General features: G+C 41.7%; 1 protein-coding gene across 4 annotated transcripts in view; it reads right to left on the bottom strand.

Moving 5' to 3' along the window:
• Positions 1 to 1,495: 1,495 nt before the first annotated feature.
• ASCC2 (activating signal cointegrator 1 complex subunit 2) overlaps positions 1,496 to 27,579 on the bottom strand; it is a 29,477-nt gene continuing 3,393 nt past the window's right edge. For 3 of the 4 annotated variants that reach the window (XM_085311708.1, XM_085311707.1, XM_085311706.1), the window contains 18 exons: positions 27,414 to 27,514; positions 26,074 to 26,232; positions 25,504 to 25,674; positions 23,593 to 23,722; positions 21,377 to 21,444; positions 19,552 to 19,662; positions 18,552 to 18,664; positions 16,355 to 16,429; positions 15,725 to 15,832; positions 14,065 to 14,133; positions 13,086 to 13,160; positions 12,638 to 12,824; positions 10,443 to 10,657; positions 8,650 to 8,769; positions 4,674 to 4,898; positions 3,452 to 3,563; positions 2,811 to 2,890; positions 1,496 to 2,281 (listed from right to left, as the gene is read on the bottom strand). In XM_085311708.1, the coding sequence (XP_085167834.1) occupies positions 2,113 to 2,281; positions 2,811 to 2,890; positions 3,452 to 3,563; positions 4,674 to 4,898; positions 8,650 to 8,769; positions 10,443 to 10,657; positions 12,638 to 12,824; positions 13,086 to 13,160; positions 14,065 to 14,133; positions 15,725 to 15,832; positions 16,355 to 16,429; positions 18,552 to 18,664; positions 19,552 to 19,662; positions 21,377 to 21,444; positions 23,593 to 23,722; positions 25,504 to 25,674; positions 26,074 to 26,232; positions 27,414 to 27,494 (2,268 nt within the window). In that variant the 5' untranslated portion in view covers positions 27,495 to 27,514 and the 3' untranslated portion in view covers positions 1,496 to 2,112. The remainder of the gene's footprint in view (positions 2,282 to 2,810; positions 2,891 to 3,451; positions 3,564 to 4,673; positions 4,899 to 8,649; positions 8,770 to 10,442; positions 10,658 to 12,637; positions 12,825 to 13,085; positions 13,161 to 14,064; positions 14,134 to 15,724; positions 15,833 to 16,354; positions 16,430 to 18,551; positions 18,665 to 19,551; positions 19,663 to 21,376; positions 21,445 to 23,592; positions 23,723 to 25,503; positions 25,675 to 26,073; positions 26,233 to 27,413; positions 27,515 to 27,579) is intronic. The other variant, XM_085311709.1, reaches the window with a different exon arrangement.

The raw sequence follows: 27,579 nt of genomic DNA, 5'->3' as shown, positions 1-27,579 counted from the left end.
TAATGAAAAGCTTTAAGGGGTTTGTAACTAGGTCTCAGAGGAGTAAAACATTTACTCTTAGAACATTATGAGGACTTAAAACATTGTGCTTGTTTTTGAGCAAAAAAACCTGTAGCTTTCACCATCCTAGCTGTGCTTTTATAGAGACACTTAGGAGGAAAGGTTTAAACTTCCTTGGGATAATCTCATACAATATAAGACTGCCTGCTCTACTGTGAGTTCTGTCTGCACTGCTGATAGCTTCACACTGTGCTGAACAGGTGATAGAGTTGCAGCTTTTTAGATGCAAGAACTTAAGATGAATACAGTATGAGGAAGGAGGAAAACAGCATTGTAGCAGCCTGGTAGAGAGTAAATGAAGTTATTAGTTCAGAGAAGAGTAGAGACCTAGCTATCCTGGCAAGTAATTTGCCTAGGCAGTGGATTTTGAGAAGTGGTAAATGCAATTCCCTTTTTCCTATGCCTTGTCATAGGAGGTTTGGACAGTACTGATAAACAAAGAAAAACCTCGTCCTCACAGCATTCAGGATTTAGTCTGATGTGCATAATGGTGACAGCCATTTCTACAGTTTTTGAAAATGGCTTCAGCACAATTGTGTTTGGCAGCAGGACTAATCATATAGCCACGTAGTCCCTGCCCTCTGTGTAAAACCAGGCAGTAAGGTATGCATATGTAGAGCTTATTGCAAAAGCTCTCCTTCTGCAGCGTTTGAAAAGGGGAAAACAGCACTAGATTAACCCCAAAACAACAGCTCTAACACTACAAAATCTCATGCTATTTTTCAGCATGTGGATGACAACCACATGCAGCTTTGTCTGCTCTACTTTACATGACAGTACTAGGAAAATAAACAGTCGGGGAGGAGAGATGGCCAAGCACAGCCCATTTACCTTAGTCTCCATGATGAGAMCAGCACTCTAAAAACACACTGATACTCTGAGACAAGAATGAACTGAACAGTTTTGCCACCTGCTATTGGCAGGCATTCCAGGCTTGTCTAGGCACAGTGTAGCAGCTATTGCCACAGCCTCTGAGCACCTTATGAATAGGTTACAAAGCAAACTCAATAATTTGTGTCTCCCTATGCAGAGAGTGACTTCTAACACATATAGTCCTCAAGAGAGGTCCCTTCAGCAGCAACAAACTTACTTACTATTAGCTCCCAGCCTTCCTAACAGCAAACATGATGATCAGGGCAGTTCTGCTTCACTGAGTGTGACAAGCTGTTATWGAGTAGGCAGCTCTCCATGGACTCTGACCCTGCTGCCTTCAACTCTGATTTCCATACTACCGTCATCTTGCTTAGGATGCTTTAATCCTGATTGTCAAGTATCTGTAGTCTCATAGTGGTTGTGGCTAAATCTCATTTCACTAAACCAACACAAAACAGCAAGTGCTGAACTTCATTGCCTGCAGATATATAGCACATTAAAGGGCTTTAAGGTTCCTCTAGCTTAAAGATTGTTACATTTATTAAGAGCCTAGAACACCAACTAAAATATTTAAATCATTTATTTGCATGTTCCATTTTTTACACACTTCACTTGAGAGACAGAAATTTATAATACATTCTTAATCACCAGAACTCCCAAGTATCTGTCAGCAACTGAAATAGCCTGAGTGTTTTCCTGTCAACCTTCAAGTTTTACTGCAAGATAAGGCATTTCAATGGAGCAGAGAGCTGTAAGGGCTGTTCCAGGGAAGCCTTGCTGCAGCTTACATGGTTGCTCTCAGAGACATCAGCTGCATTGCCTGGAAGCCCCCTTGTAGTTGCAGCAAGGGCAAYAGGAGCCAGTAGGAAAATAAAGTTCTCAGAATTATAAATAGTACAAAAGAAAACGTAAGGCTCGTCCAGCCTGTCCAACGCATCTGAGGTGCAGCCTACTGTCATATGTRTATCTCTCTGTAAGCTGAACAGCAGTCAATCTGCCTGATGGGCAGTTCCCTTCTATGAATGGGCAACAGAATGTGCAATTCCGCATCAAGATGAAGTGTCAGGTATTGAATCACATCATCCAGTCCCCTGGGCTAAGACAGGGCCAAGGGAACACAGCACAACTATCCCCTACACTGAGGACTGTGGATGATGCAACACCTGGGRTAAGAGTCTTTCAGGAAGGAATCATGCCTTTATTCCGCTTTCTGTCAGCCATGACTCGTCGATTATGATTAGCTCTTGTGCTTTTGTTTGCTTCTTTCTTCCTTCGTTCCTGCACTGTTTCCCGGTTCTGCCCATGTCCCTTCACATTCCCAACAACAGCTGAGCTGTCGTGCTTGTGCCTGGAGTACACAGGAAAAAGGCCATCAGAACAAGCATGTTGCAGACTTGGGGAACAAAATACACAGATCCTGAGAAACGACTGGCTGAGAGGAGTTCAGCTGTCCGGCTCTGAGCCTCAGCTAACTGATGCATGAGCTGTGCGAGGTTTCTGCAATAGCTGAAACAGCATCAGCCACACAACGACTGCAGCCTTCTGCACATTGAGTATGCCACCCAAGGCCAGCTATTATGCTGTCCCGACAGCCCTGTGGGACTTGTTCAAGCTCTGGGAAGCTGYGTTTGCCAAGATCCTATCTTGCACAGGCTTCTGCTGTACTTACAACAAGGGAATTACTATGTCCTATCCATTTGACACTATCAGCAGCAAAGTAAAAGTTGGGCAAGAAGTTAACACCACTGTAGTGGTGACCCTGGCATACAGGAATGCTGCAGAGCAGGTACATCCTCATGCGTTAAAGTCAACAGCAAGCCACCTGCTAGCTACAGCAGAGCCAAGGTTTCATTAAACAGGGGGAGATCCTGACTTACCCCTTTCTTGCAAGGTAAGACAGCCGTCTGGCTTCAGCTCTCTCCCTCAATATGGCTGGGTCCTGCACAAAATGGTCCTGCTTTTGGAGGGAAAGAAAAAACATTAGTGTTACAGTGAATTCATCAGCATTATTTAAAGGGTTAGAGCAGGGGCAATTCTGTTGTGCTATGGAATGGAGAGCCTGTTCATTATTTGTTCTCTGTTCCGGGCAAGCCAGCTGGATTGGTGTCAGAGGCTCTAAACACAAAACCTGGCAGAAAATCTGAATGAGATGTCTTCCCACATCCTACCTCCAGCAGCAACACTATTGGCATTACTATTTCCAGCATATCCATGACAACAGAAGCTTTCCGTCTTCGGAATAAGAAAGATATAACCCTCTGCATGGAGTGTCATTGCTCCTACAGGGCTAACTTAAGAGGCAGTGGATGGTTGTGGTCAGGACATTTCACAGTCCAGCCAACTGCAAAAGCAACTAGCCACTCTGAAAAGCAGCTCAGAGTCCACACTAGTGTTAAAATACTCATGCTCTGGAAGACGAAACTCCTCTACATCACCCCTAGAAGACACTTAAGAGGTGAAGCAGATAAGTCGTATGATTATATCTTAATGCAACTCCAACCACAAACTTAAATGTCACCTTAGCTCTTTCCTTTTCAGCTTCCTCCTCCTCTTCATCCTCCCTCTCTTCYTCTTCCTCCTGTCCATCCTCTTGTCCTTTTGGTCTCAAGACTTGAGGTGTGGTGAATGGCCTGAGAATTTAGACATGAACAGTGAAAGACAGAGAGCACAGCCACAAGCATCTCCCTGAACAGCATATCCTTTTCATTTTAGAAAGTTTATTAGAGAATCAGTAAGGTTGGAAGGGACCTCTGGAGATCATCTAGTCCAACCTCCCAAAGATTTCCTGGTGCTGGTTCCATATGTGGCTTGAACCCAGGACCTTCAGCATGTAAAGCAGATGTGATAATATTTTGCATCACATCTTTCAAGAACTAGAATCCAGAAATTTCAGAGGCTTGTTTCCTCTGAGAGAGACCCAGTAGCTACTGACACCTTTAATGGTGATCAGCACACATGGGGGTTCTTCACTGCAAAATGTTCACATTCATATTACAACTCCTACTTCCTCAAAGTGCTCTTATAAATTATATCAGAATTTAGAAGGTCACTTTCAGAAATGTTGAACTAGCTTTTAGAAGATGTTTTTCTGTCTCTGAGTCATATTTYTAAAATAAATATTCTGCAAATCCCATCATTAATTGATCCTTAGATTCCTGGATGCTAAGCGCTTCCTGCTGTCAGCTGTTCTGGAGAGTGTGTACAGTCCATCACAGGCTGAATTCCAGGTATCACCATGACAGATGGGATTGGCAAGAAATAAAAGTCTGGTCATATACTTTTCCAAATTAAGTTTTTCTTGCCTACCACTCATTCTACTTCACATTGCCCAGTTGCACTCAAGCCTGATTATTCCAAATAGCTCATTTTCCTCTGCTGGAGGACAATTATCCTACAGGCAGAAGCACTGCTGTGTGGAAGTTTCAGCACAAAGTCCCCTAGATCTGGATGCTGAATTGAGGTAATAGCTAAGTCACACAGGCAAAGAAAGTAGAAGATTGAGAACTTCCTGCATGCATGTCATGGTAAAGCTCCCTATCAACAAGGGAGAAAGAAATCCAAATCTCCCTCCTCACCTGTTACAGAGAAAATAGTAGCAGAAAAAAAAGGATGGTTTGTAGCACCCACAACCTCACTGAGAAGCAGGAACGAAAACCAGTGTTGAACAGTTCCGTGCAAACAAGATAACTCTAGGTGGCAGCTCCCATCAACTTCCCATGCATCAAAACCACAGTACCTACCTCCTACTAATCAGCTCATCATCAGAGTCAGCATCATTTGCCCCAACTTGGTTTCCATCGTAAGTGTCATCGTACTCATCCTCGTAGTCCTCTTTGTAGAGCTGAGCTTCTCCCTGCTGTACTGGAACCTCCTCCACAATCACGCTATACTGACTGTAGCGCTCCTTCTGCTCAGCAATCAGGCGTTTGTCATTCAGCAAACTCCTGGTTGTGTCCTTCTCCCTTCTGCACACCACAGCATGGAAAGGGAGGGGCAGAAACAGAAAGGCAGTGTCAAGATCTTACTAACAGGAAAAAAAATATTCCTTCAGTTTTCACTTCCGTATAGAAGCCTCATCTCACATTTTGCAAGCACTACTTAACCCTCCCTATTTCCCCCCGAGATGTAATGTTTGGCAACTTCTGACATGAATAGAACAGTTTTTAAACAGAAGCCGAGCAAGATTAGTTAGCAGATAAGCATAGGAACTAGAGATTGCCACTGCCATTTGAAAGGAAGGAAGAAAGGAAGGTTTTACAAAAGGCCAGACGCAATTATACTGAGGCTGAAGTTTGGCCAAGATCCAACTAACATAAAAAGTCCTATGAATCTTGAATGGCAAGCTGTTAGGGCTAAGACTCCATGCTGCAGTACTGTGTCTCACTGCGGTAGCACGCACAGCTGCAAATCAGAGACTAGGGCTGCATTCAAGTAGGTGCTGCACGGGCACATATGTTCCAATAGAGGCAAAAACCATAGTTCATAAGCATGAGATGCAAAATACAAACACAGATGGGGAGAGCCAAGAAGTTACTCGTGTGAAAAGTAAGGATTAGAATAAGAAAGATTAAGATTGAAAAGCAGAACAAAGAGTAGACTYGTGCTTCTGATCCAACCTGTCTTGATGCACTGCACGTACAAGCCTTAAACACAATTTATACAACACTGAAGAGGTAAGTGACYTATCGCCATTTTATAGAGGGAAAAATCAAGAAACAGAGGTTTGACAGAAGTATTAAAAAACAGCCACCGAGATGCTATGTCTCACACTGCGCAAGCATAAACTCTTTGACACCTCATTTTTCAGATCAGCCAAGTATGTATTACATCTAAATAACAAACAAGGAGTTGTGAAACTGAAGCGTTCACCAACCAAGATAGCTTACAGCAAAGCTATGGTGAATTTTACTTCGAAGTATTCCCAGGACACCTTAGAGCTCTCAAAGTCTAGGAGAAACTTGCATCAACAATCTGTTTGGAATCTGAATATAATTAGATAAATAATCTGTCCAAGGTACATATTCAGTGAATCAAGGATGGCCAGGCTTGAGTGACACRCCAGCAAGCACTGGAAAAACATTCTAAGAAGGCCAATTTTTGTTAAGATTCTCAGAACAAGATAACACAATAGATACATTTGCTTCCCCTCTCTTCCATGACTTACTCTGTTACATGTCTGAATTTAGCTGCAAAATGTGCCCTACAAAACAGGTGGTTAGTTCACACATATCTAGGCTGGATAACATCTTATGTTGCTATTCAGCATGAGACTGAACTAAACACTTGATAATTGCTTCCTGTTGAGCTGGTCTGATGACTGTAGAGGTGCTGCAACGAATTGTGTTAGGCACCGATTCCAGGAGAAACAGTGGGATAATTCTAGTCCCATGGCATTCAGGACATGCTCTGACTTCAAGAGTCAGGTTTAGCTAGTGATTATGGCTAGGCAGGCAGAGGTAGCAGTGATCACTTTTCAGGACTGGCAAACAATCATGTGTATCCTATTATATTAATTTCTGCATGATTGTTTTTCTTCTCACCCTGGTGTGGCTTTCTCCTTCAGTTTGGGGCAGGGCCTGTTAATGTGTTTATATCTACCTTAATAGCAGCAAGCACAACAGCACCCAACTTGACCTGGCTCTTTAAGCACTGCTGCAACACCATGCTTAGCAGTCACAGCATTTTAAGCACAGGCACAGTTTGGAGAGCAAAAGATTTTAAGACAGATGACAAAAGGGAAAAGCTGTTACATTCAGAATCTAATACAAGTTTCAAACTAGGCTAGGAGAACTCCAGTATCCAGAAGCTTGGGTAAAGCATCAGGTTTCTTGCTTGTAAAACAAGGAGCACAGAAGAAGTCACACTTTTACTGTTGAAAAACATTTCATATTTATGGAGCTCTGAAGGCTAAATCCTAGAGAGAATCAGATGCTATCTCAGAAGGTAATCACAGAATCAGTAAGGTTGGAGGGGACTCTGGAGATCATCTAGTCTAACCTCCCAAAGATTTCCTGGTGCTGGTTCCATGGGGCTTGAGCCCAGGACCTTCAGCATGTAAAGCAGATGTGATAACCACTGCACTATCCCTCTTACCCTTTGATATAGTTAGATATGGTTAACCTTGGGCAATGGATATACATAGCTGATCTCACATAGTTACCTTCAAGTTTTAAAAAACATCTCAAAAAATAAATATTAAGGTGTTTGAAGTCCTGCAGAAAAAGTGTCCTCCATGTAAAGCAACTGTTTTGAAATGAAGACWCAGCCTGAGGGAAGCCAAAGTACACCAGGAACAGCAGCATTAATGGGAAGATAATCCCAAGATGTCACATAACAGTACAGCAGAAGAGATCACAATTTTCTCAAAGAGTAGTACAACAACTGAACAAGGTGATACAGCCTCCCTGTCGGCAGCCACGCAGGCAAAGCCATGGGAGCAGGTGAACATGGCAAGGAGCAGGGTCTCACAGCCCAGCTCTGGGATGACCTGCAACTTAGGAAGCTCTGTAGGTGATCTGCAAAGGGACCTCCCAGATGCATTATTCCATATACTGGAGGCACTGTGCTGAATCTGAGGAGTAGTCTCCAGCCTTGTGCAACTCACACACACACACACACACACACAAAATAATAAAACAAAACAAAACAAAAAAAACTTTGGGGAAGCTAGGAGATAGCTGAGCATGCCTGTGCACCAGATAAGAAGAGACAAGGTGCTCTGAGCATCTGTACAAGCAGAGGAACTTAGGAAGAGAAGGGAGAATGACTGTACCTGTGAATTTTGAGTTACGGGTACTTTAGAAGTCATTATTTGGGCCAGAAAATAAACTAYTTTCTTTTCCAGCCAAGCCAGTATAAATGCTAGAGTGCTGCTGTTGAAAAGCTGTTTGACTGGACTTTYGGACAGAAGTGATTTCCTTCTGACAGTGTAATGCAGCTCTGCAACTGAAACCTCAACTGGGAGCTACCAGGCTCACRTGGTCCAATCTGCAGCCAGATTTTCATTTGCATTCCATGTAAAGATACATCAACATAAAGATCATACTTGGCTGATTACAGAAAAGAATTTAAAAAAGGATCTAAAACATATAAACTGTATTACTGAGGTACGGTTAACTTCAGTGGGAGTCAACATGACAATGTCAAATGCCCTAACCTAAATTTGCACAGTGCGGTACAGAACAAAAGGACAAGTCAGGTAGAAAGCAAAGTTAATGCCCTTCTGCAGCAAGCATTCAGCAACAGGAACAACAAAAGGAGTCTAAACCAAAGTTATTGAGTGTTACCAGATTTTGATGGTAGATGGATATTAATACTTTAGTTAGACCTAAAACAAATCATTACTTAATCTCAGTTCTGAGTCACATCCTCAGGATAGCAGAGATGGTTGCTTTTCTCTATAAATTTAACATGAAGACCAAGAAGCAAGAGCCAGCCGTTACAAATTAGGTTGACAGAGCAGTCTCCAGCCACATACAGAGGAAACTCAATTAGAAAAAAATACTAAACCAAAACTAAACTCCTAACAATACTTTATTTTACTTTTTCAGAAAAAAAAGGAAACAAGTGGGAAACATTTTTAGTAAACCTTAGCTCCTGTCATAAAGATATCCCCAAAAARTCTTGCAGGAGGCCTGTAACAGAAGTAAATTTGCAAGTTCACAGATATTCATTCATCCTGACATATAGGGTTAATTAATAGTGGGCGATACTCACCGCTTGCCTTTCTGTATCCGAGAAACATCCACGAAGTCCCTACTGAAAACATCAAACTCATCGTTCTGGAAAACATTACAGCGAGAAGTCACTAGAGGAGTAGGGTCTGGCTTTAGCTGTCTATAATTGAAGAAAGAAAGAGAGAGAAAACAAAAACACAAGTGAAGCTGAGGAAGACCAAATCTTCTCCTTCCTAAGACCTTAGTTTATTCAGTATCAATCTTGCAGTCATCCGTGCATGCTGAGACACTTTCTGTGGTGCCAGCTGATTGAGTCACAGAATGCAATCCCCTCATTTCACAGCTGCAGCATAATACATGCATTGTCACTACATGGCACTGGTCAGAGAAAAAAGCCACAGTATTTGAGGCTTATCTTTGTGGGGATACTGAAGTAATGTATAGAAAGCCAGAAGAAAATTCTGTTCATTTAAGAGTAAGTAAAAGTCAAACAGGAACATGGACTATTCAACAGATTGCCTGGTCTCAAAACAGTGACTCAGTAAAACCAACACTAAGTATGATGAATTACATGCTGGAAAAAAAATCCAATAATTTGCTGCTGTTGATTTCAGGATATTTATCTCCTTATGGTTTCTTCTTAATTCTGCCTCAGAGTTCCAAGGTTACACTTGTTCAATTTATATAAGTCAAAGTACTATTATCTTTGCATTCATTTTGTCAGTGCTGTTAGCTCAGCTGAGCATCAGAAAACGCTGTTGTGCTCACTTCTGAAAATCAGCAGTAATCAAAATTCTTCATTTGCTACTGAACTGACAGTTTTGTTTCAAGATGCAAGAGGCAAGAAAAAAAAATCAGCCCTATATTCTGTAACTGCTGGCTCTGCGGTACTAGCAGAGGGAAAAAACAACCAAAAAACAAGAAAGCATCTTCCAAAAGCACATCTCACGTCATTCAAGCCAAAGTCAGCAGATTTGACTGAGAGCATTAAGATGCAAAACCAAGATTTTTTACAACGCTTTTCTGATAAAGATGCTTCTCTTTTTTAATGCAACAATGAGACAGTCTGCTTGCTCTCCCATGAAATGCGAACAAACAGCATATTCACATCCTGACACTCAGTCAGAAACTGCTCTTGTGCTACAAGAACACACTAGCAGCTGTGGACAACTAAAACAACTCTATTTCATTGCCTGCTACAATTCCTACACTCCATATACAACACAGAAGCAAGCAAAAGCCTAGCAACTTTGACAAAGGGGAGATAAAAGTGGATCTGAATTGCCATTTTCARTCGCTCCCCAATGTGACTTCAACTGGAAAATAGTAGCCCCTCAAATACTGAATTTTGCCCTGCAGCTTGAATTCCAGTTGAATTAGTCCCTTTGAAGATGCCCTTTCCTACAGGGCAGCTGGGATGTTAGCATCTATGACCCCATCCTCTGCTGCAGAATAACTTTTGGAGGCAACAACATTTTACTGCTCCACTCAGACTATGCCAGTTTCCCCTGTGATGGAATCTTAATGGGTTTTATTTCAGTGTTTAATGGCAAGTATTTTTGTCTCCCTGTTACAAAACATTACCCAACCTCTGCTGTAATGAAGCACTGAACACTGAGCGTTCCCATCCTCTGCAGGGATAGAATGAGGGCAGCAGGTAAGTGATAGCTGGCAATGGAAAACTCTCATGGCAGCTATCAACCCCRAGAAAATGCACATGCAACTTCTTAGAGCGCTACAGGTTTCTAACCTTCAACAAGAAGAATGTTAAATGATAAGCCACAAACTAAAATCGAAAGGCATCAAAGCAGTGCTAGATATCCTGATCCATACCTTTGCATTGTTCGTTCCAGTTTATCCAAGGATGGTACCAACTTATCTTCTAGGATATTGTTGATCACTTGCTCCGTGTTGTAACTGTACTCTTCCAGGCAGGCCAGGATGAAGCCCTCACCAAGGTCTGGCAGCAGATCTTTCACTTGAGAGATTAGAGAGTCCAGCTCCACTCCTGACACCTTGGCAGGGGGTGCAGCAGCTGCACCAGCGCACTATATATACACACCAAAAAGGATTGGCAGCATTACTGCAGAGATAGCAATTGACAGAAGGCAGGTACATCCAATTCAAAGGGAAAGGAGCAGTATCAAGATTTAATACAGAAGTCAAAGATGGAAGTAAAAACAGAAATCAGCTAAGCTGCTTATGCTATGCAAGGTTTATGACACAGAGTTGGGTCACATCTATTTATGTCTGTTCCTGAGTCAGCTGGGACACTCTGGAGAATCTCATCCTCAAATAATAGACGGACTATGCATTTAAAAAACATCACACACCTTTACATTTCAGTGATGAAGTACAATGTCTGAACAAACCACAACAAGAAACACAAGCCAAAAGGAGTTAGAAGCACTTTGCTCAATGATAAAGCCAGGATCAGTGGCACAAAGTACAACAGGAGGCCTGTAGCTAGCTAGCAGTGTCCCCCAGCGGTCAATACCGAATCACAAAATGGCTGAGGTTGGAAGGGACCTCTGGAGATCATCTAGTCCAACTTCCCTGCTCAAGCAGGGTCACCTAGAGCATGTTAGACAGGGTTGCAGCCAGGCAGGCCTTGAGTAATCTCCAGAGGAAACTCCACAACCTCTCTGAACAATCTATTCCAGTGCTCTGTCACTCTCACAGGAAAGAAATTCCTCTTCATATTCAGGCAGAACTTCCTGTGGTTCAGTTTGTGCCTGTTGCTTCTARTCCTTTYGCATGGGACTACTGAGAAGAGTTTAGCCCCATCCCCKTGACTCCCTCCCTTCAAATACTTATAGATACTGATAAGATCATTGATAAGATCAGTCTTCTCTTCTCCAGGCTAAACTGGAGTCCAGTATCGGACTCAGTAGTAGACAACACTGAGTCCAGTATTGTTCAGCTTATTCATCAGTGACCTGAATGAAGGGACAGAGTGCCTCCTCAGCAAGTTTGCTGATGATACCAAACTGTGAGGAGTGGCTGATACACCAGAGGGCTGTGCTGCCATTAAGAGGGACCTTGACAGGCTGGAAAGATGGGTGGAGAGGAACCTCACGAAGCTCAACAAAGGCAAGTGCAGGGTTCTGTACCTAGGGAGGAATAACCCCACGCACCAGGACAGGCTGGTAACTGACCTGCTGGAAAGCAGTTCTGCAGAGGACTTGGGAATCCTGCTGGAGAACAAGTTAACCATGACCCAACAATGTGCCCTTGTGGCCAAGAAGGCCARTGGTATCCTGGGGTGCATTAGGAAGAGCGTTGCCAACATGCTGATGGAGGTGATCTTTCCCCTCAACTCAGCCCTGGTTAGGCTGCATCTGGAGTGCTGTGTCCAGCTCTGGGCTCTCCAATACAAGAAACACATGGAGCTACTGGAGACAGTTTAGCAAAGGACTACTAAGATGATGAAGGGACTGGAGTATCTCTCATAGGAGAAAAGGCAGCGAGAGCTGAGCCTGTTCAGCCTGGAGAAGAGAAGCCTGAGGGGGRTCTTATCAACGTGTTATAAGTATCTGAAGGGAGGGTGTCAAGGGGATGCGGCCAGACTCCTTTCAGTGGTGCCCAGCAACAGGACAAGAGGCAGCAAGCACAAATTGAAACAMAGGAAGATCTGTCTGAATGTGAAAAAAAATCTTCCTTATTGAGAGAGTAACTGAGTACTGGGACAGGTTGCCCAGAGAGGTTGTGGAGTCTCCATTCTTGTAGCTATTCAAAAGCTGTCTGGACACAATGCTGGGCAACATGCTCTAGGAGGCCCTTCTTGAGAAGGGGGGTTGGACTAGGTGATCTCCAGAGGTTCCTTCCAACCTCAACCATTCTGTATATTAGGATGTAGCTTTTTTCCCATTTCATGGGGCACATGGGCCTGCATTGAAACTTAGCAAAGGCTAAAGACTAAATTTCACATCAGCCCAAAAACTAAGCAAACCAATCCATTCTTCACAGATGAATGATGTGAGGACAGAGAGAGTAGAACCCAGTCCTAGCCATACAGTTCTACTCACCTCATCCTCTGATGCATATGCAGCCCCAAGCTCTTCCAGGTCCTCAGAATTGTTCTCCACTTTTGCTGATGCTGCATTTGATGCTGCTACTGGTGTTGGCTCTTTAACAACCTGTGCTTTTTTCCTGTCTTCCCCTTCCCATGCACTTTCCACTGCTTGGAGGATATAGGTTGTCCTGGTCTCATCTCTATGAGACAGCATTAAGGACATTTTCCATGTTCCAGAGACGCACAGACTCAGACCTCACCATGAAGTAGCTCTGTGTTTTCAGTGACTCCCAAGCCATCAACCTTCCCTGTCCCCCACCCCGAAARCTTTCCATCACTTTCTGACAGTCATGCACCTTAACCAGAGGAAGCAGCAGAGGAAGAGCCACAGGAATGAAGGAATCTAAGAGCACCAGGTTTGCAAAATACTGAGGTGCACATCTGTTGACAGTGAAGGATACAATGTGGAGGATGCTTGTTGAAGCAGACTGACATCATCTTCAACAGGAAATAACTTGTCATAGTCTCGGAGAAATCTGAAAATGCAGTAGCAAGCTTTATGAGTATCATTAGAATGAGAATCAGGAATAAATTACCTGCAGAGCTGTCACATGTTGCCATCCCTACTATGCAATGTGATCTTCTCACTGGCCATGTAGGAACATACACAACCTTTTTCATCCAACACCGAACACCAGTACACATTGCCATGTCTGATTTTACTCCTGTTATACTGCAGCATTCCCCACCAACCCCTAAGAGCCAGTTTTAACACTCTTTATGATACTATGACCTAGCACCCTGCTACAAAAATACAGTTTATGCTTCGAACATGATCAGAACTGGGATCAGAACTGGAACAGGTTGCCCAGAGAGGTCATGGAGTCTCCTTCTCTGGAGATATTTAAAATCTGCCTGAATGCAATCCTGTCTAGTATGCTTGAGGTGACTCTGCTTGAGCAGGGAGGTTGGACTAGCTGATCTCCAGAGGTTCCTTCCAACCTCAACCATTCTGTGATTCTGTGAGAATGACAGTAGCATCAGGAATACAAGATCTGAYTCCTAGTTCTGTCACTTGTTCACTTTCCATCTTCAGTATTGGCACGCAGTACCTTTCTGGTCTGGCCACCCCAGTTGAAAAGTAGCGATTAGTAATAATGGCCAAACTTGTCAAGCTAACTTCCACTTYGTAAAATCCAAATTAAAAAGAGTGAATAATGACATTTTCCAACATCACGCAACATCCTCCTCACCTTTACAATAAAGTTTGTACTATAGCCTGAAATCCTCGCACAGCACTTTTCCCAACTAGTTAGAATGATTTCCAACTCCCAAACGCATCATAACACCTCTTAATAATGTCTCAGGCAATTCTGCTGTAAAGAGTGACAGAGGAAGGCAAGCTGACCTTCCCCTTGAGTCTCATTCAGCCAGACTCACCTCCTTTCCTGAAGCACTGAAGTGAAGATCTGCAGAAATTCCTCAATAAAAGGCTGAATGTTCTCACAGCTGCAAAAACCATTGGCACAACAAAAAATGTGAAAAATTCAGTGATGAGCCTACCACATTGCAGAATCTCCACTTGCCTTGCTAGGCAAACTAGTAACACTCATATGTCAAGGGAAGAGCCCATCTGAAATCAGATTTTGGTCACTCTTCTTCTCATAGGAAGAGTCAAATGAAAACAAGCTTTTATGGCCTCAACAATATTTCAGCAAGCTAGATCTGAAGTCTTATCACAATTAGGATTCTAAAACTTTTGTCAGACTTCATAAATTACAGTTCGATGTCTCAGATTTGCAATATGCAGAAAAGGGTGTGTAGAGCTTTTGTAATTGCATGGTATTATATGTCTCGGGATTATATCATTGAACCTCCCAGAAAATATGTGCTCACCTATGCAAGAACATAYGCCAAGCAAACTCCTATGGCAACCATTCTGTTATAACACCTAAACCTACCCCTGCTGCTGATGCATCAAGCCACAGGGCTGAGGCAGGACAGTACACCCTCTGCAGTGCATCAGTACTAAGAAAAGGCATTTCCCTAGAAGCTGGAAGCATCACTTTCACAGTAACCTCAACTCCCATCAAACTGAGAACGAGTTTCTGGATCTGCCCTTTACTGTTCTTTTTATCTCTCCAAAATATATACATTTAGTCTTGAATACTGTGGAATCTGAAAATGTTGCAATCTTGGCTTTAATTTTATTTTCAATACTCCAGCAAGTGCAGAAAGGCAATGCTCAGGTATGGCAAGGCTACTGTTATCACTTAAGAATTAGAACTGTAGCACAGACAGATCAGGTGGTTTAACCAAAGTCACAGAGGAAGTCAACCCAGCAAATCCATAAGGAATTCAACCAACAGACCCTCTTCATCTTCTTGGATGACTCTACTCATATAAAGACATGCAAATTATTCAAGCTCAACAGGAGCCACAGAGACCAGCAATCTACAAAAGCTCTAATGAAAACAGGGGCAAAGATAGCCCATGTTGATAGAACACTGTCCTTGCAATCAAGACCRAGGTTCTTGGCTCTGTCCCCAATATGCATCTTAGTTTTGAGTCACTTCACTTGTCTTAATTTTTCTACTCACAAAGTAAGGATAATTATACTTGTCTTCACTTTGAGATTACTCACAAATTATAGATAAGAAGCATTTCTTACTAGCTAACCAATTTTCAAAATAGGAAAGAGGAAGAACTGGGTTAAGGTAACAGTAAAAAAGCCTGTTTTCAATGATTTTTAACAATGCATCACTTTTACTAAGGTGTTTCAGCAAAGGCTTCTACACACAGTATTAAAAGTTGCAGTATGGCCATAAAATGAGTTTAGCATGCTCACTGGACCATGACCTTATCCCACTTTGGTAGGGTCAATGCATAGCTCACCAAATCAATCCTGGGTCAGACATAGCTTCTCTCCTGCTGTCCAGGACAGCAGACTTCTGATCTCAGCCAAAGTCTTTGGACATGACCCCAGAACAAATAGCAATAACTGTTCATTTCCTCAAGTAAATCTGGAAACCAAGGAACAATTTTCTCCTTCATGGCAATCAAGTAACTGGCTAGTACCACAGAGCTCAAGTGCCAATACCTGCTTTCTAAGATGGGCTGCAGACAGATTTGGTTTACAATGATGTGAAAAGCTTCCATCACCTTCTTCCTGGAATGCGAAATTCTCTTCCACAAATCAGCAAAAACACTTCAGAGTTAAAAACAAACAAAACCWCTGTTAGTATCAGCATAGGAAATCTGATTCCCTAACACACACCTTTCTGCAGAGAAATCTCYCTACAGAAGGAATTTCACGAGCTGAATTGTTTCTTTGCTGCAAGGACCAGAGATTAGAGTCATTTCATAATAATGGATTAAGCAAAACCCATGCTCTAAACAAAGTTGCTCTCAGCCACCAATTGACCTGACAGCTAGACAAATGATATCTCATCTGTATCAGCATAGTCTGTGCTTTAAAATGCCAAGAGATCAGGCTACAGATAGAAATATCATTGATTTTTTTGCRCTCTGTTACAACTTAGATACATCTCCCATCAAGCCTCTTCTTAGAGATCAGTAAAAGAAATCATTAGTCACCCCACTGCCCAAGAAAGTTCTTTTGGAAATAGAGAAGCTGTCTGAGAGATCTTTAAAGCAGCATGAAGTGCTTTTTTTCAATGAGAATCTCCCAGGGCTTACTTAAAAGTCAAGCCCTCTCAGGCATTTTCACCTGTTATCCTCATAATGCCTCTTCTTAACTGCAGATTCCAGCTCAGGAATTGCCGATTCATAAAATGAAGCTAATCTGTGAAAAAGGACAATAAAACAGTAACTGTCAACCAAGGTTTCAAAAATCATTTGCTAAAAAAAAATAAGTCACATGGTTAATTTCATTAAATTCTCCTCTCTAGCAGTACTCATTAGTTACTCTCATTACTCTCTGGCAATRCTCATTAGTATTACTCTGTTTCGTAATCTTTCTCCTGAAACACAAGCAAGCAAATAGGTGATAGACAAAAGAGCAGTGCTCTAAGGAAACCATCAAGGCATCTTTGAAGCTGGAGCTAAAGAAATGCATTTAAAAAGCATCATGCTACTGAACAGAAGAACAATTTGCCCAACTGAGAAACATCCCAAACACAAATCTGCAGTGCTGACATGCTCAAGTCTATCATGAGACACCCTCCCTCCTAGCCCCAAATCCCCAAGGCTCTATCTTGGTGTACTAAAAAAACTGGATACGAAACAAAATATGATTTCCAATGAAGTCTTGCTATTTGGCTCTGCTCTAGCCGAGCATTTGGATGGACATATTCAATACACAGAATGCTTAAGAGGACGTTTCAATAGGACTGGGGCAGGAAGAAACAAATAAAAAAGCTAGTTGGGTTCAGTTTCACATTTTATGTGCCAGAATGCCCACACAGACCCTTTCTGTTCAGGGACAAAGCACTAGGAGATGTAGAGAAACCTGCCCTCACACAATAACAGCAGGTCCTGCTTCATGAGTAGCTACATGCTATAACTAATGGTTTACAGCACTTTGCCCAAAAGCCAAGCCTGCAGAACTGAGGAGCAGAGGCTCCATTAGGAACATTATGTGCATGTCTCATATAAGAGCCAAACACATTAAATGAGTGTCCTTGAGGCAATGTAGCAGAAGCTGGCTCATACTTTCATTTAGAGAGAGAGATTAGGAAGTGCCAACAGACTGATTAAGGCTCACAGAGGTGCCAAAAGATGACATGTAAATCAGTTTTCCCTCCCCACATCTCCAAAGACCTAGTGTTTAGTCCATATTGAGAAGTAATGAAAATGTTGCTGTTGTCCCGCTGCACAGATATCAGGACTTTTTTTTTAGCACATCTCTGACATCAACAATAGAATTAAAAACAAAGGCTTTCCTTCTCTGAGTAACCAAGCATGCAAGCAGTGTGGCTTATGAATCCAAATAGCCACCAGCACTCCACCAATCTGCTCTTCTTTCAACAGCCGACCTGACAACAACATCCAAAGAGGACAGAAACCTGCACACCCTAGCGCAGTATTACTCAACCTGTGGCCCATTAACCACTCGGAGCTTATAAGACTTCAGAGGTTTGCAACATAATTGAAAATAAAAGCAAAAAATGAATGTTCGTTCACAGCAACAAGCAAACAAAATGGGAGAAATAAGAACAAGAAATTAACACTTCAGTTTGTCCTGCATGAAGGCTGTTAGGGCGAGACTGTACAAGATGAGGTGAGGGCTTAAAACACCTGGAGCAAACTGGGTAACTGCCATTCAAGGACTTGTAGCCTCTGTGGAAACACACTCCTGCACAGCCCTTGTGACCATCCTGGCTCCTGACTCATTGCCACTGCGATCCAGCTAGACAAGGGAATTAGCTGACAGCCCAGTTGYGATGCTGCTGGCTTGTCACCTTCTCCCAGGAAGGTGGTACCACTCACTCAGTTTTTGCCAAAAGCTCAGCAATATTCTCTAACATAACACTTAAGAATAACATTAAACAAATGCTTTCCTAGGAGCGATGGTCCAACAGAGACAAGACTTTCTGCTCTCTTTGGTGTTCAGATCCTACAGCAGCAAGCTGTTTTTGTCCACAGCTCTTTTCTGTTGGTCCCTCCAAGCTTTCCAAAGCACGCCAAGTATTATTTAGCTAGGTCCTGAAACTGTACAGGGTTGCCCAGCTCAAGGCTCTCTCAAGGATAACAATGAAGGTGAGTATATCACAGACAAACTCTAGGCATCCCTACATTAATTTATTCGATTTACTGTGAATCTATTTACTCCCATCARTATGAACCTAGCAGTCTTTAGTTATGCTTAATCTGGCAATTCTTTCAATGATGAAGGCACTGGGACAGGGCAGAGCAGCACACTTAGTATTTCTACTTCACCAAGACAAGCTCTTGGTGAGAGGTACCTGTAGCAAAAGTCATGTTTTTGGAAGGTCTCGCAAGCCAACGGGAAGACATCAAGAAATGCCCATAGCGTTGTGCAAGTGTCACATAAGTACAGCACAATATCCTTCAGCTCCTGAGAGAGAAAGAGCAATTACTGAGAGGAAAAAAAAAGTCACACAAGCTTTCCTGGCAACACAGTATAACCCATTCTAACAGGGACACACCATGTTCAGACTAAGCCTTTTTCTTGACTGCAGGAAGAGAATCTGCTATTAATCACATGCACACTATATCTTGGGTACAGAGGTAGACAGAGACAGCATCTGTGCTTCAGAGATTTATAATGCAATCCCAACTGCTCACTCATTAAAGATTCTGTTAAATAAAGAGAAYCCTCATGAGATCCTGTTTTGGATAATGGTGTTTGCCCTCCATAAATCTTCCACATGTAATATTCTTTCCTATCTAGCTGGAGGAACTGCACAGCAGTAATACATGAATTAAAGTGTAAGATGCGTTTCCAGGGTAGCTGTAACAACTCCCACATCCAGCCCATATGACTAAGATTCTGTAGAAGAACGTASGCTCACTAAGATGGGGCCTCTCTTTCAATATGTATTTCTGTAGCACATAGCAAATAATACTTCTTAATTAATTGAAGGGAAAGTCCACTGCTGTTGAACAGACAGTTCTGAAGAAAATATCAACTCTGATCACTTTCAGGGTTATTTCAGATCTTCTGTAAGGTGTTCTGTTACATTACTTAAGAACTGAGTGGGGAAAAAAATTACAAAGTTTTTAAAAAAAATATCCACAATGCAACGGATATGAAATGCACAAGAGCAAAACAACAAACTCAAGGTGGAAAGGCTTTATCAACAAGCCATATGATAAATAGTGAAATAATAAGGAACTGTATGAGACATCAGTATCTGGGGACAGAATGACTCTCYGTGGTCTTACTGTGCCACAGGCTAATCAGCCTACGAACAGCATAGCCGCACTGTATAACAGTTCTACCTGGAGAGGCATGTTCCCAGGGGTTACATTTACTCTTTCTTCCAGTTTCTGGGGCTCAGCAGAGGCTCCTTCACACTGCAAACCACATTTGTGCAAGATATTGTTGAATACCTAGATCAACAGAGCAGAAGTGTTACAACAGGGGAAAGCAGTGGAACATGTTTTATCCTGTAGCATAGGAATATCAGAGTATTCTACACTGTGATCACTTGGTTCAGCTGAAGAGAGATGCAAGCAACTATTCCCACAAAACAGAGTCATGTAAGCTGAAAGCTGCAAGCTTCCTGCAGGTTACAGCAGGAAGGGCCACACCATGCTTCTGAAGCTGCACATGACTTGCAACCAGTTCAAGTGTAGCTGCGTAGGGTGGTGGTGCTGAGACGGGGACTGCAGACTAATTCAAATCCTTAGCTATGTGAGAAAACCAGCCAGCAAGCTCTACCAACATCAACACTGATGAGGCCAGCTAGGATTCGACTAGCCCTACTTGCAAGAGAGTAATAGGACAATTGGTAAGTTAACATCAGCTACTAGGAGAGATTTTGTGACTCTTAGCTATAATTGAAAAAATCTAGCGGAGGCTGATAGAATTACCTTCAGGACGGCTAGCCAACTTCAGCGTAGGACCAACTTAAAAGCAACTCCTCTATATTTGCATCTTAGGAGATTTGCTAAGCCTTACTCCACAGCCATGGGGATGGGAGGCTAAAAGTACTGACATTACGTACTTGGGGTTAATATTACTATTCCACGGTGCATGTAAGCTCCTAACCTGCACCAGTCTCAACTCCTTTCAGTAATGGGATAAACATACACTTTTATGGGTCAGTACCAATGGGCCTTCTCTGAGGTACTACATGCACACACTTGAGATATACTGGTATGTCTCTGCAATAGTTAACAAAACACAGTAAATAAATCAGAGGTCTGTAGAGAAACTGCTCTGACATGGTATATCACAACCAGAATCTTTGCTGCCCTCCCCCAGTAATTCATTTCAAGGTTTAGCCTTACATTCTAGAATATTATTAATATATGAGTATTATTAGTATATGATATTACCTCTCATAGTTAGGTCTAGCAGTTTCTTAACACATGCAAAGAAAGAAGCCAAGCTACATTATGTGTGCTTTGRGGTAAAAAATATTTTTCGGCTTTGTTTATTTTTGTGTATAGGTGAGGTTTTTGAGGACTCAAATTTTCACAGCAAAAAGATGTCAAGGCATCTTGATTTACCTTCAAGTTAAATGTGAATCCTGCTTACTGAGTCTGGGGAAGATTTGAACTGCTCATAGAAAGGAAAGCTTAGAAATAGAGAGATGCTGACATCATTTGTATGGCAACAATGCATCCCTCCCAATTTTCATTTACTCCTGAGAACCTGCAGTGTTACAACTCACACATTCTACTATGCCAAGTCTTAGCTATTTCTCACAGTCTCTGTATGTTAAGTTTCAATGCTTGCCCTGCACAAGAGGAGATACAAAGAATAGTTACTTCGTATTTGAACTGCCTAACAAAAATTCCTCAAGATTTAAAAAGATTCCTCAAGATAAAAATTCCTCAAGATAAATTCCTCAAGATAAAAAGATTCCTCAAGATTCCGCAAAGTGAATGTCAGAAACAGGAAGGCAGGTAACAGGAACCAGTCATCAGCAATAGTTTTAGATAAAGGTTCAAAAACTGCTTGACCCATAGGTAAAATAAGCAACAACAAATACTTTCTGCCTGTCTCTGATCACATTTGCTCCCTTCTTCCCTCTAAACTATGCCACACCATAATCGAGATGAAATCTGAGTCCCAGGCAAAGGAGAAAAGCAGTACCTGGAGTACAGTGGGCAGAGTTTCGTCTAGGTCACTGAAGTAACTTGGTTGCTGAGTGAAGATATTTTCTGAGAAGAGAGGGAGAAAGAGATCATTTCCCATCAGTTCAGACAGTCATGCTAACAGGCAAATTTGCACCAGCAGACATACGTATATTACCAATAACTCCTCCCTCCAGATAACATTACTAACATTTTAGGACTTAAGAAATGAATCTATGCCCAATGCATGCACAGTGCCTCCTCTTATAAAGCTCGCCCATTCACAATTCAGTGAAGCTGGAGGGCTAGTAATGAGAATATGCTCATCAGAGCAGAGCAAATGAGATGTTAGATGATTCATGCCCCAGAGGCGGAATCAATGAATAATGTAAATACTAAACATTCCTAGTTCCTTTATTTGACAACTGGAGTTGACTTTTAATTACTGATAACAGTTCAGCATACACTAGAAAATGTTCTGTAGAATATTTCTTAAAGGTAATGAGGCTTTAGTAATACCTACTATTATATTACTAGGACTTCATTATCTTTACAAAATACTCCACTGAATAATGGTGCATTGTAAATCTCAGTCAAGTATTAGAGAGGCTGCCTATTTTCCTGTGAATTACTGCTCAGACTATGAAAATTAACAGAGCTCCCTAGCAAGGACAGAGCACAGGTAAGACTATGAGATGGTTTCAGAAAAATTTATTCCTTGAAAAAAAAGCCAAAAATATATGAAGTTATGAATTAGACACCAGAATTAGCACTAGAACAGGTTGCCCAGAGAGGTTGTGGAGTCTCCTTCTCTGGAGATATTCAAGGCCTGCCTGGATGCAACCCTGTCTAACATGCTCTAGGTGACCCTGTTGAGCAGGGGGGTTGGACTAGATGATCTCCAGAGGTCCCTTCCAACCTTACTGATTCTATGATTGCTCAAGTCATTACTGTGACAACATAACACATATAGTCAGGTTAAAAAAAAAATCACTGGTCACTTGTGCACAGCATTAGTGTGTTGCACTTGAAAGGGTATGTATAATTCAAATGAGGTTTCATACGCTTAGGTCTTCTTCAGAATATGTTAAGACATAGATAATTTAAATTCACATCTGAAAGAGAACTATCCATCTTGGTTATGCATTCTTCCTACCCCTGAGGCTTAGCAGGCAAATGTATATTGAAAGTTACTGAAAGAGGACAAAGGGATCAGCACTCAAAAATTCAACAGCTTATCTAAGCTTTTCTCAGTCTGGTAATTTGGCAAAAATCTTGTATAGATAGGCTGTGTCACATGATCTCTAGTGTTTCTCACGTTAAGTCAACTTGGAAATGAGATAAAAATAACTACTTCACTTCATTATAACTACCAGCTTCATTAGATGAACTGCAGACAGACTGGATTAGAATTTAGGAAGAGCAGCTCACTTAACCAAGGTTAGRCATTCTTCTACCTGTGCTCAGGTGGATGTTAAAGACCACAGGCAGTTCCCTTGTGAAGGGGGCAAAGGATAAATAGAGAATCTAAACGAATATGCCCTCTCATCATTATGCAGGTTCAAATGCCCAAGRCTGTCCAAACCGTTGCTTAACAGGCACTTGCTGCTAAGATTGTCTATGCAGATACAGAGATATCTAAGGACAAGCACAGCTTAAGCAGTGCTGTAACGTATGCTGCAGGGCAAAGGCACTATATAAATCAATGTCTGCATTGAAGGTTCACRTTCTCCCAATTCACAGATAAATTCTTGTTGCAGATTTCCCTAGGCTCCCAACTCTGGGAAGAAGAATACTCATATCAGCAGTTGGACTGTGTCCCATCTTCTAACGTTCCTCCCTCCTTGCCCAGGAGTAAAGTTCTTTGCCCCTTCCCCTCTCTACCTGGATATTACAGGGTCTTCATGGTTCACTTACAGTGGCTGAGAGCACTTTTAGTTGGTTTGGAAAATAACTGCTGAGGCATGACTGAATCTTGGGTCATGCTTAACCATACGGACACAGCTCAAGACCAACAAACAGCAGGACACAATATATTCCTTGACATAAATGAAGTTCACAGGGGAGGGGGGAATAAAAAAGGGAAAAAATCTTAGAAAAATTATAGATGCTAGCTGCTGTTGAGCAGCTTGTTTTCAGACCAGCTACCTCAGTATAAAACCCCACTCATTACTTGCCATTTCAGAAGTAAGCAAAAGCCTAAAAACGGCAGGATACCACTTTGCTTTAACTAACCAATCATCTTCTGGAGCAGGGGACCATTTCCTTTTCCAAAAAGCACACAGAGATCCAGAATCTTAGGGATGTCAAACAGGAAATTGTTGTAAATAATTTCTCCAAAGACAGAGGGAGTGATAAAATGATCCTACAAAGAAAAAAATAATCATTTAAATCAAATATAGTATTTACTAATACAATAGTAATTTAAAGGATAATTCATATCTTACTCTGCAGAAACTGCAACATTAAAATGACACTTTTAAAAACCTCTCTCAAAGCTGTATTAAGRGTGCTGTTTCATAAAAGGTAGCAACTGTCCTTATACTAGCTCCTGCAGTCCCCTCTATTCCTACATTCCCAGCTGCTAGTCACGACCATTGCACCATCCACCCCACTGGACTAGCACCACTGCTTACACAGCTGGGCTGCACCTTGAATTGAACTGATCGACCTAAAAGTTAAAATAAAAGGCCACTTACAGTTGGCTCAGTTCCCAAATGTGGCTAACTATGTTGTCAAATAAACAGCTGGGCTCACACAATAAGCAGTCAACTCGGGAGCAGGAACAAGAACAGCTTAACTAACATTGACACCAGAGAAATACTCATGAAATCACAGCCTAAGGTTATTGGTAGCCTGATAAGGTAGAATCAAGGCACCAACAATGACTGCATTGGTAAAAGAAACAGGAGAGAAAAAAAACAGGATTTCTGAACTGCAACTCTATATGTTGACTGCTAAAACAGTGCACCCTGAACATGTGACTCATAACATTCAAGAAATGTCTTTTAATATTGTAGGTGACAAAAAAATCCATTATCTCCGAGATGGAGAAGGAAGCAAGGTAAAATGCAACTCCAATGTCAGTGATTTTTAGAAGACTGATTTGCCTATGCTGGCAAAAGTTTGTAATCACATTGCAACACAGTAGATGCTTGGTAAGTTGTTCTACCTACTAAATCAGAGGGACAGGGCTTTAGGCTGGCTAGGTTCATTTTCTAGAACGCCTGCTGACTGCCTGCACAACAACAGCCTATTCATTCTTTTTAAGTTACTCAACTATAAAATTGTTTCAAATGCTTGTCTGCCTCATTGGAGTAGTAAGATTTAATCAGATCCTGGAATGAAAGACAGAATAGAAGTGTCGAGTATTTTTGCTGAAGTGATGCCAACTGCAGGCTCCAGCATTCCTTTCACCTGTTCCTTCCCTTGTCCTCCAACTCTTGCTCCAAGACCTCTCCACAAAATGTCTTAAATATCAGCATTGTGATAATCAAGAAAAAACAGTACAATCACTAAATAGCACATAATAAATCAAGGAGAATATCAAGGGAGTAAACTGCTGAAATACAAGGTGCCTCATCTGGCCCAAAGGGCCTTATGAAAATTCCATAGCTGCTCATGGGAGTTACACTCACACAATTATGGATGACTATGTCTTTTAATTACGATGCCAAGAAAATAGTAATTTAAGCAATTTCATTGTGCATCCAAAACTTGGAGACAGTTCAAGGAGAGACAAGCATTAACACAGGCTGTGTGACATTGCATGGCACAGAAGAGGTGGCATGAGAGAGCAAACACTTGACTACTGGTGGCTTGAACAGCCTTTTATGTTCCATGCAGCCATACAAAGGCCATCTTACTCTTTTTTTCTCCCCCTCTTATTCTACTGTATCATAATACCACATGTTGCTATCCTGTTATTATCTAGTKGTTTGCCTGGATCTTTCTTCCTAAGAAATCATTACGTATTTCAGATACTTCAGAGCTGGGTGTTATAATTTCCATACAGAGAAATGGACTGCCAAAAACAGGCAGCGAGAAGAATGCATCTAGGACATGCAAACAAGAAACAATTTCTCCACTTGTCTATTTTTCTAAGCTGTACAGCCCAGAGCGCCTGTAAGACAAAGAAATATTTACCTTGGATTCTTTGTGAGTGGATGTTCTGAGGAAGGTTAGAAAGACACTCCGATGAAGACGTTTCTGCATGTCATTCACTTCTGGATGGAAATCCGACAATGCATCAAACTTGCGAGGGGCATAGCACAAATAGGAGTCCAGACATTTCTGAAGTGTCTCATCAAATATTACCTTATACAACAAAAGAAAATAAAATGGAGAAAAGGGAATGCCACACATTCACAGGTGGCAGCACGCATTGTAAGAGTGAGTGGCAGTCTTATAATGTGCAAGTTGCACTCAAAGGCATTCCAGTTAAATTTAGAAGAAAATCAAAACAATCAAAGATGCTAAAATGATTCACATGTCCATCAAATCCCAGAAAACTCTTATAGAAAGACACAACCAAAAACTATAGGGAAATACTACATTCTTTGCAGTCTAAGAAGCAGTAATCAAAACRAAAATGGTTGACAAATGACATATGAGGCATATAAGAGTCTTTACCAAAACCACAATTCAAAGTTCATGGCTTTTACAAGCACCTATACTGCTCATATTTTTTCTTCAGTACCCACAAAACAGTATTACCTGGCACCAAAATTTGTCATGAGGCAAAGTCAGAAGCCAGTCTAGATCATTTGCAATGAATTTTGCTCGCTCCAAGAATTCTTCAACTAAGGCAGGGTCTCTGATAACAGGTGGCGGTCTATACAGCACAAAAGACCGATCTGCTTTTATTTCTGGATGCTGTAGAAAGCCAAAACACTATATTAAAAGCATGGACCAAGCAACAGGAATATACATTTACAATTTGCACTGCCTACAGAATTTTAGGAAACTGATATAACATTATGCTTTAAAAACGCTTTACATTTGTCTTTCAGCTCCCTGACAATTTCCCACTTTCTAATATTTAAAGACAGTAGATTAGTGGGTTTGTATCGTTCATATTTTTCAGCAATGTTTTCAGATACCTTCATAATTTAGCACGTGTTGCTTCTTGCATGCTATTAACTGAAAGCCTTGCAAAGCAATCCTCCCACACCTCCAAAACAAACAGCAACAGCTTAATGCCATGCCTTTGAAATGCTGCCCATGCTCTCTTTCTCCTCCAAGCTGGTTCTGGACTATTAAATCCAGAGAAGAAACATTTTACTGTCCTTCCCAAGAGAAGCAAACACATTTTGCTCAGATATCCCCATCTTATAAGGAGAATCATGTTGAGCAGCCAACAGCAGCTTCCAGTTCTGCCTCAATCCACCCATATGCCCAGGGGAACCTCCTCTTAGCAGGTGGCATTAACAAYAGATCCCAATTCTGCCAACATGCCAGGGAGAAGGCTCTGCCCATGCCTTCTCGTTTCTGGGAGAAGAGAGATCACTGTGGATTTTATTTTGTGTGTCATTTTGCATGTTCTTATGTAATATCACAGACAGGCATAGCAATACTTCCCAGCACACACGTTAAGACACAAGCATACAAAGCACCGATTTCTGATTTCACCMTGTGGTTCCAAACTAGAGCCACAGGGCATGAGATTACAGGATGCAGTAAGTKGACAGACTGATCCCAGTGCTATAGCTCAGAGCTAAACTTCTCCACAGAGCTTGCAAAAGCTCAGAAAGCATTCTCTCCCTTACAGTAAAGTTTACATTGCTGATCAGGCTGTTTCTTGGAAGGATRAGAAGTTCTGGGAGAACATATTTTACTACAGATTTTGAACACAGTAAGTTTTCATTGACACAACATCAGAAAAAAGACTGTAACTATCTGAATGCACTGACACAGGAATAAAACAATTTCATTACCAAGAAGGCCATTCAAATTTCACTACATCCTAGGCCCAGGGCTAGTCTTGACCAAGTCTCAAAATAAAAAAAACTATTGGTTGAGGCTCTTGCTTGGCTTTCATGAAAAACACAGCTTACCAGTGCTGGTAAAGTCCTCAGCTTCCCTGTCTTTGGATCCTTTTCTGTAAGCTGGAGTTCATCCAGTGGTAAGGCTGGCATCGTGATGACTTACTTGTGCCCTTACCAAACATAAAAACAAAAGCAGCATAGGATGTGTTTTACAAGATTGAGAGCACAATGGAAY

The sequence above is a fragment of the Rhea americana genome, unplaced genomic scaffold (assembly GCF_003343005.1).
Source record: "Rhea americana isolate MKP2758 unplaced genomic scaffold, rheAme1 scaffold_347, whole genome shotgun sequence".
Classification (NCBI taxonomy): Eukaryota; Metazoa; Chordata; class Aves; order Rheiformes; family Rheidae; genus Rhea; species Rhea americana.
Note: the sequence above shows the minus strand (reverse complement) of the source record. Positions and strands in the feature narration are given on the sequence as shown.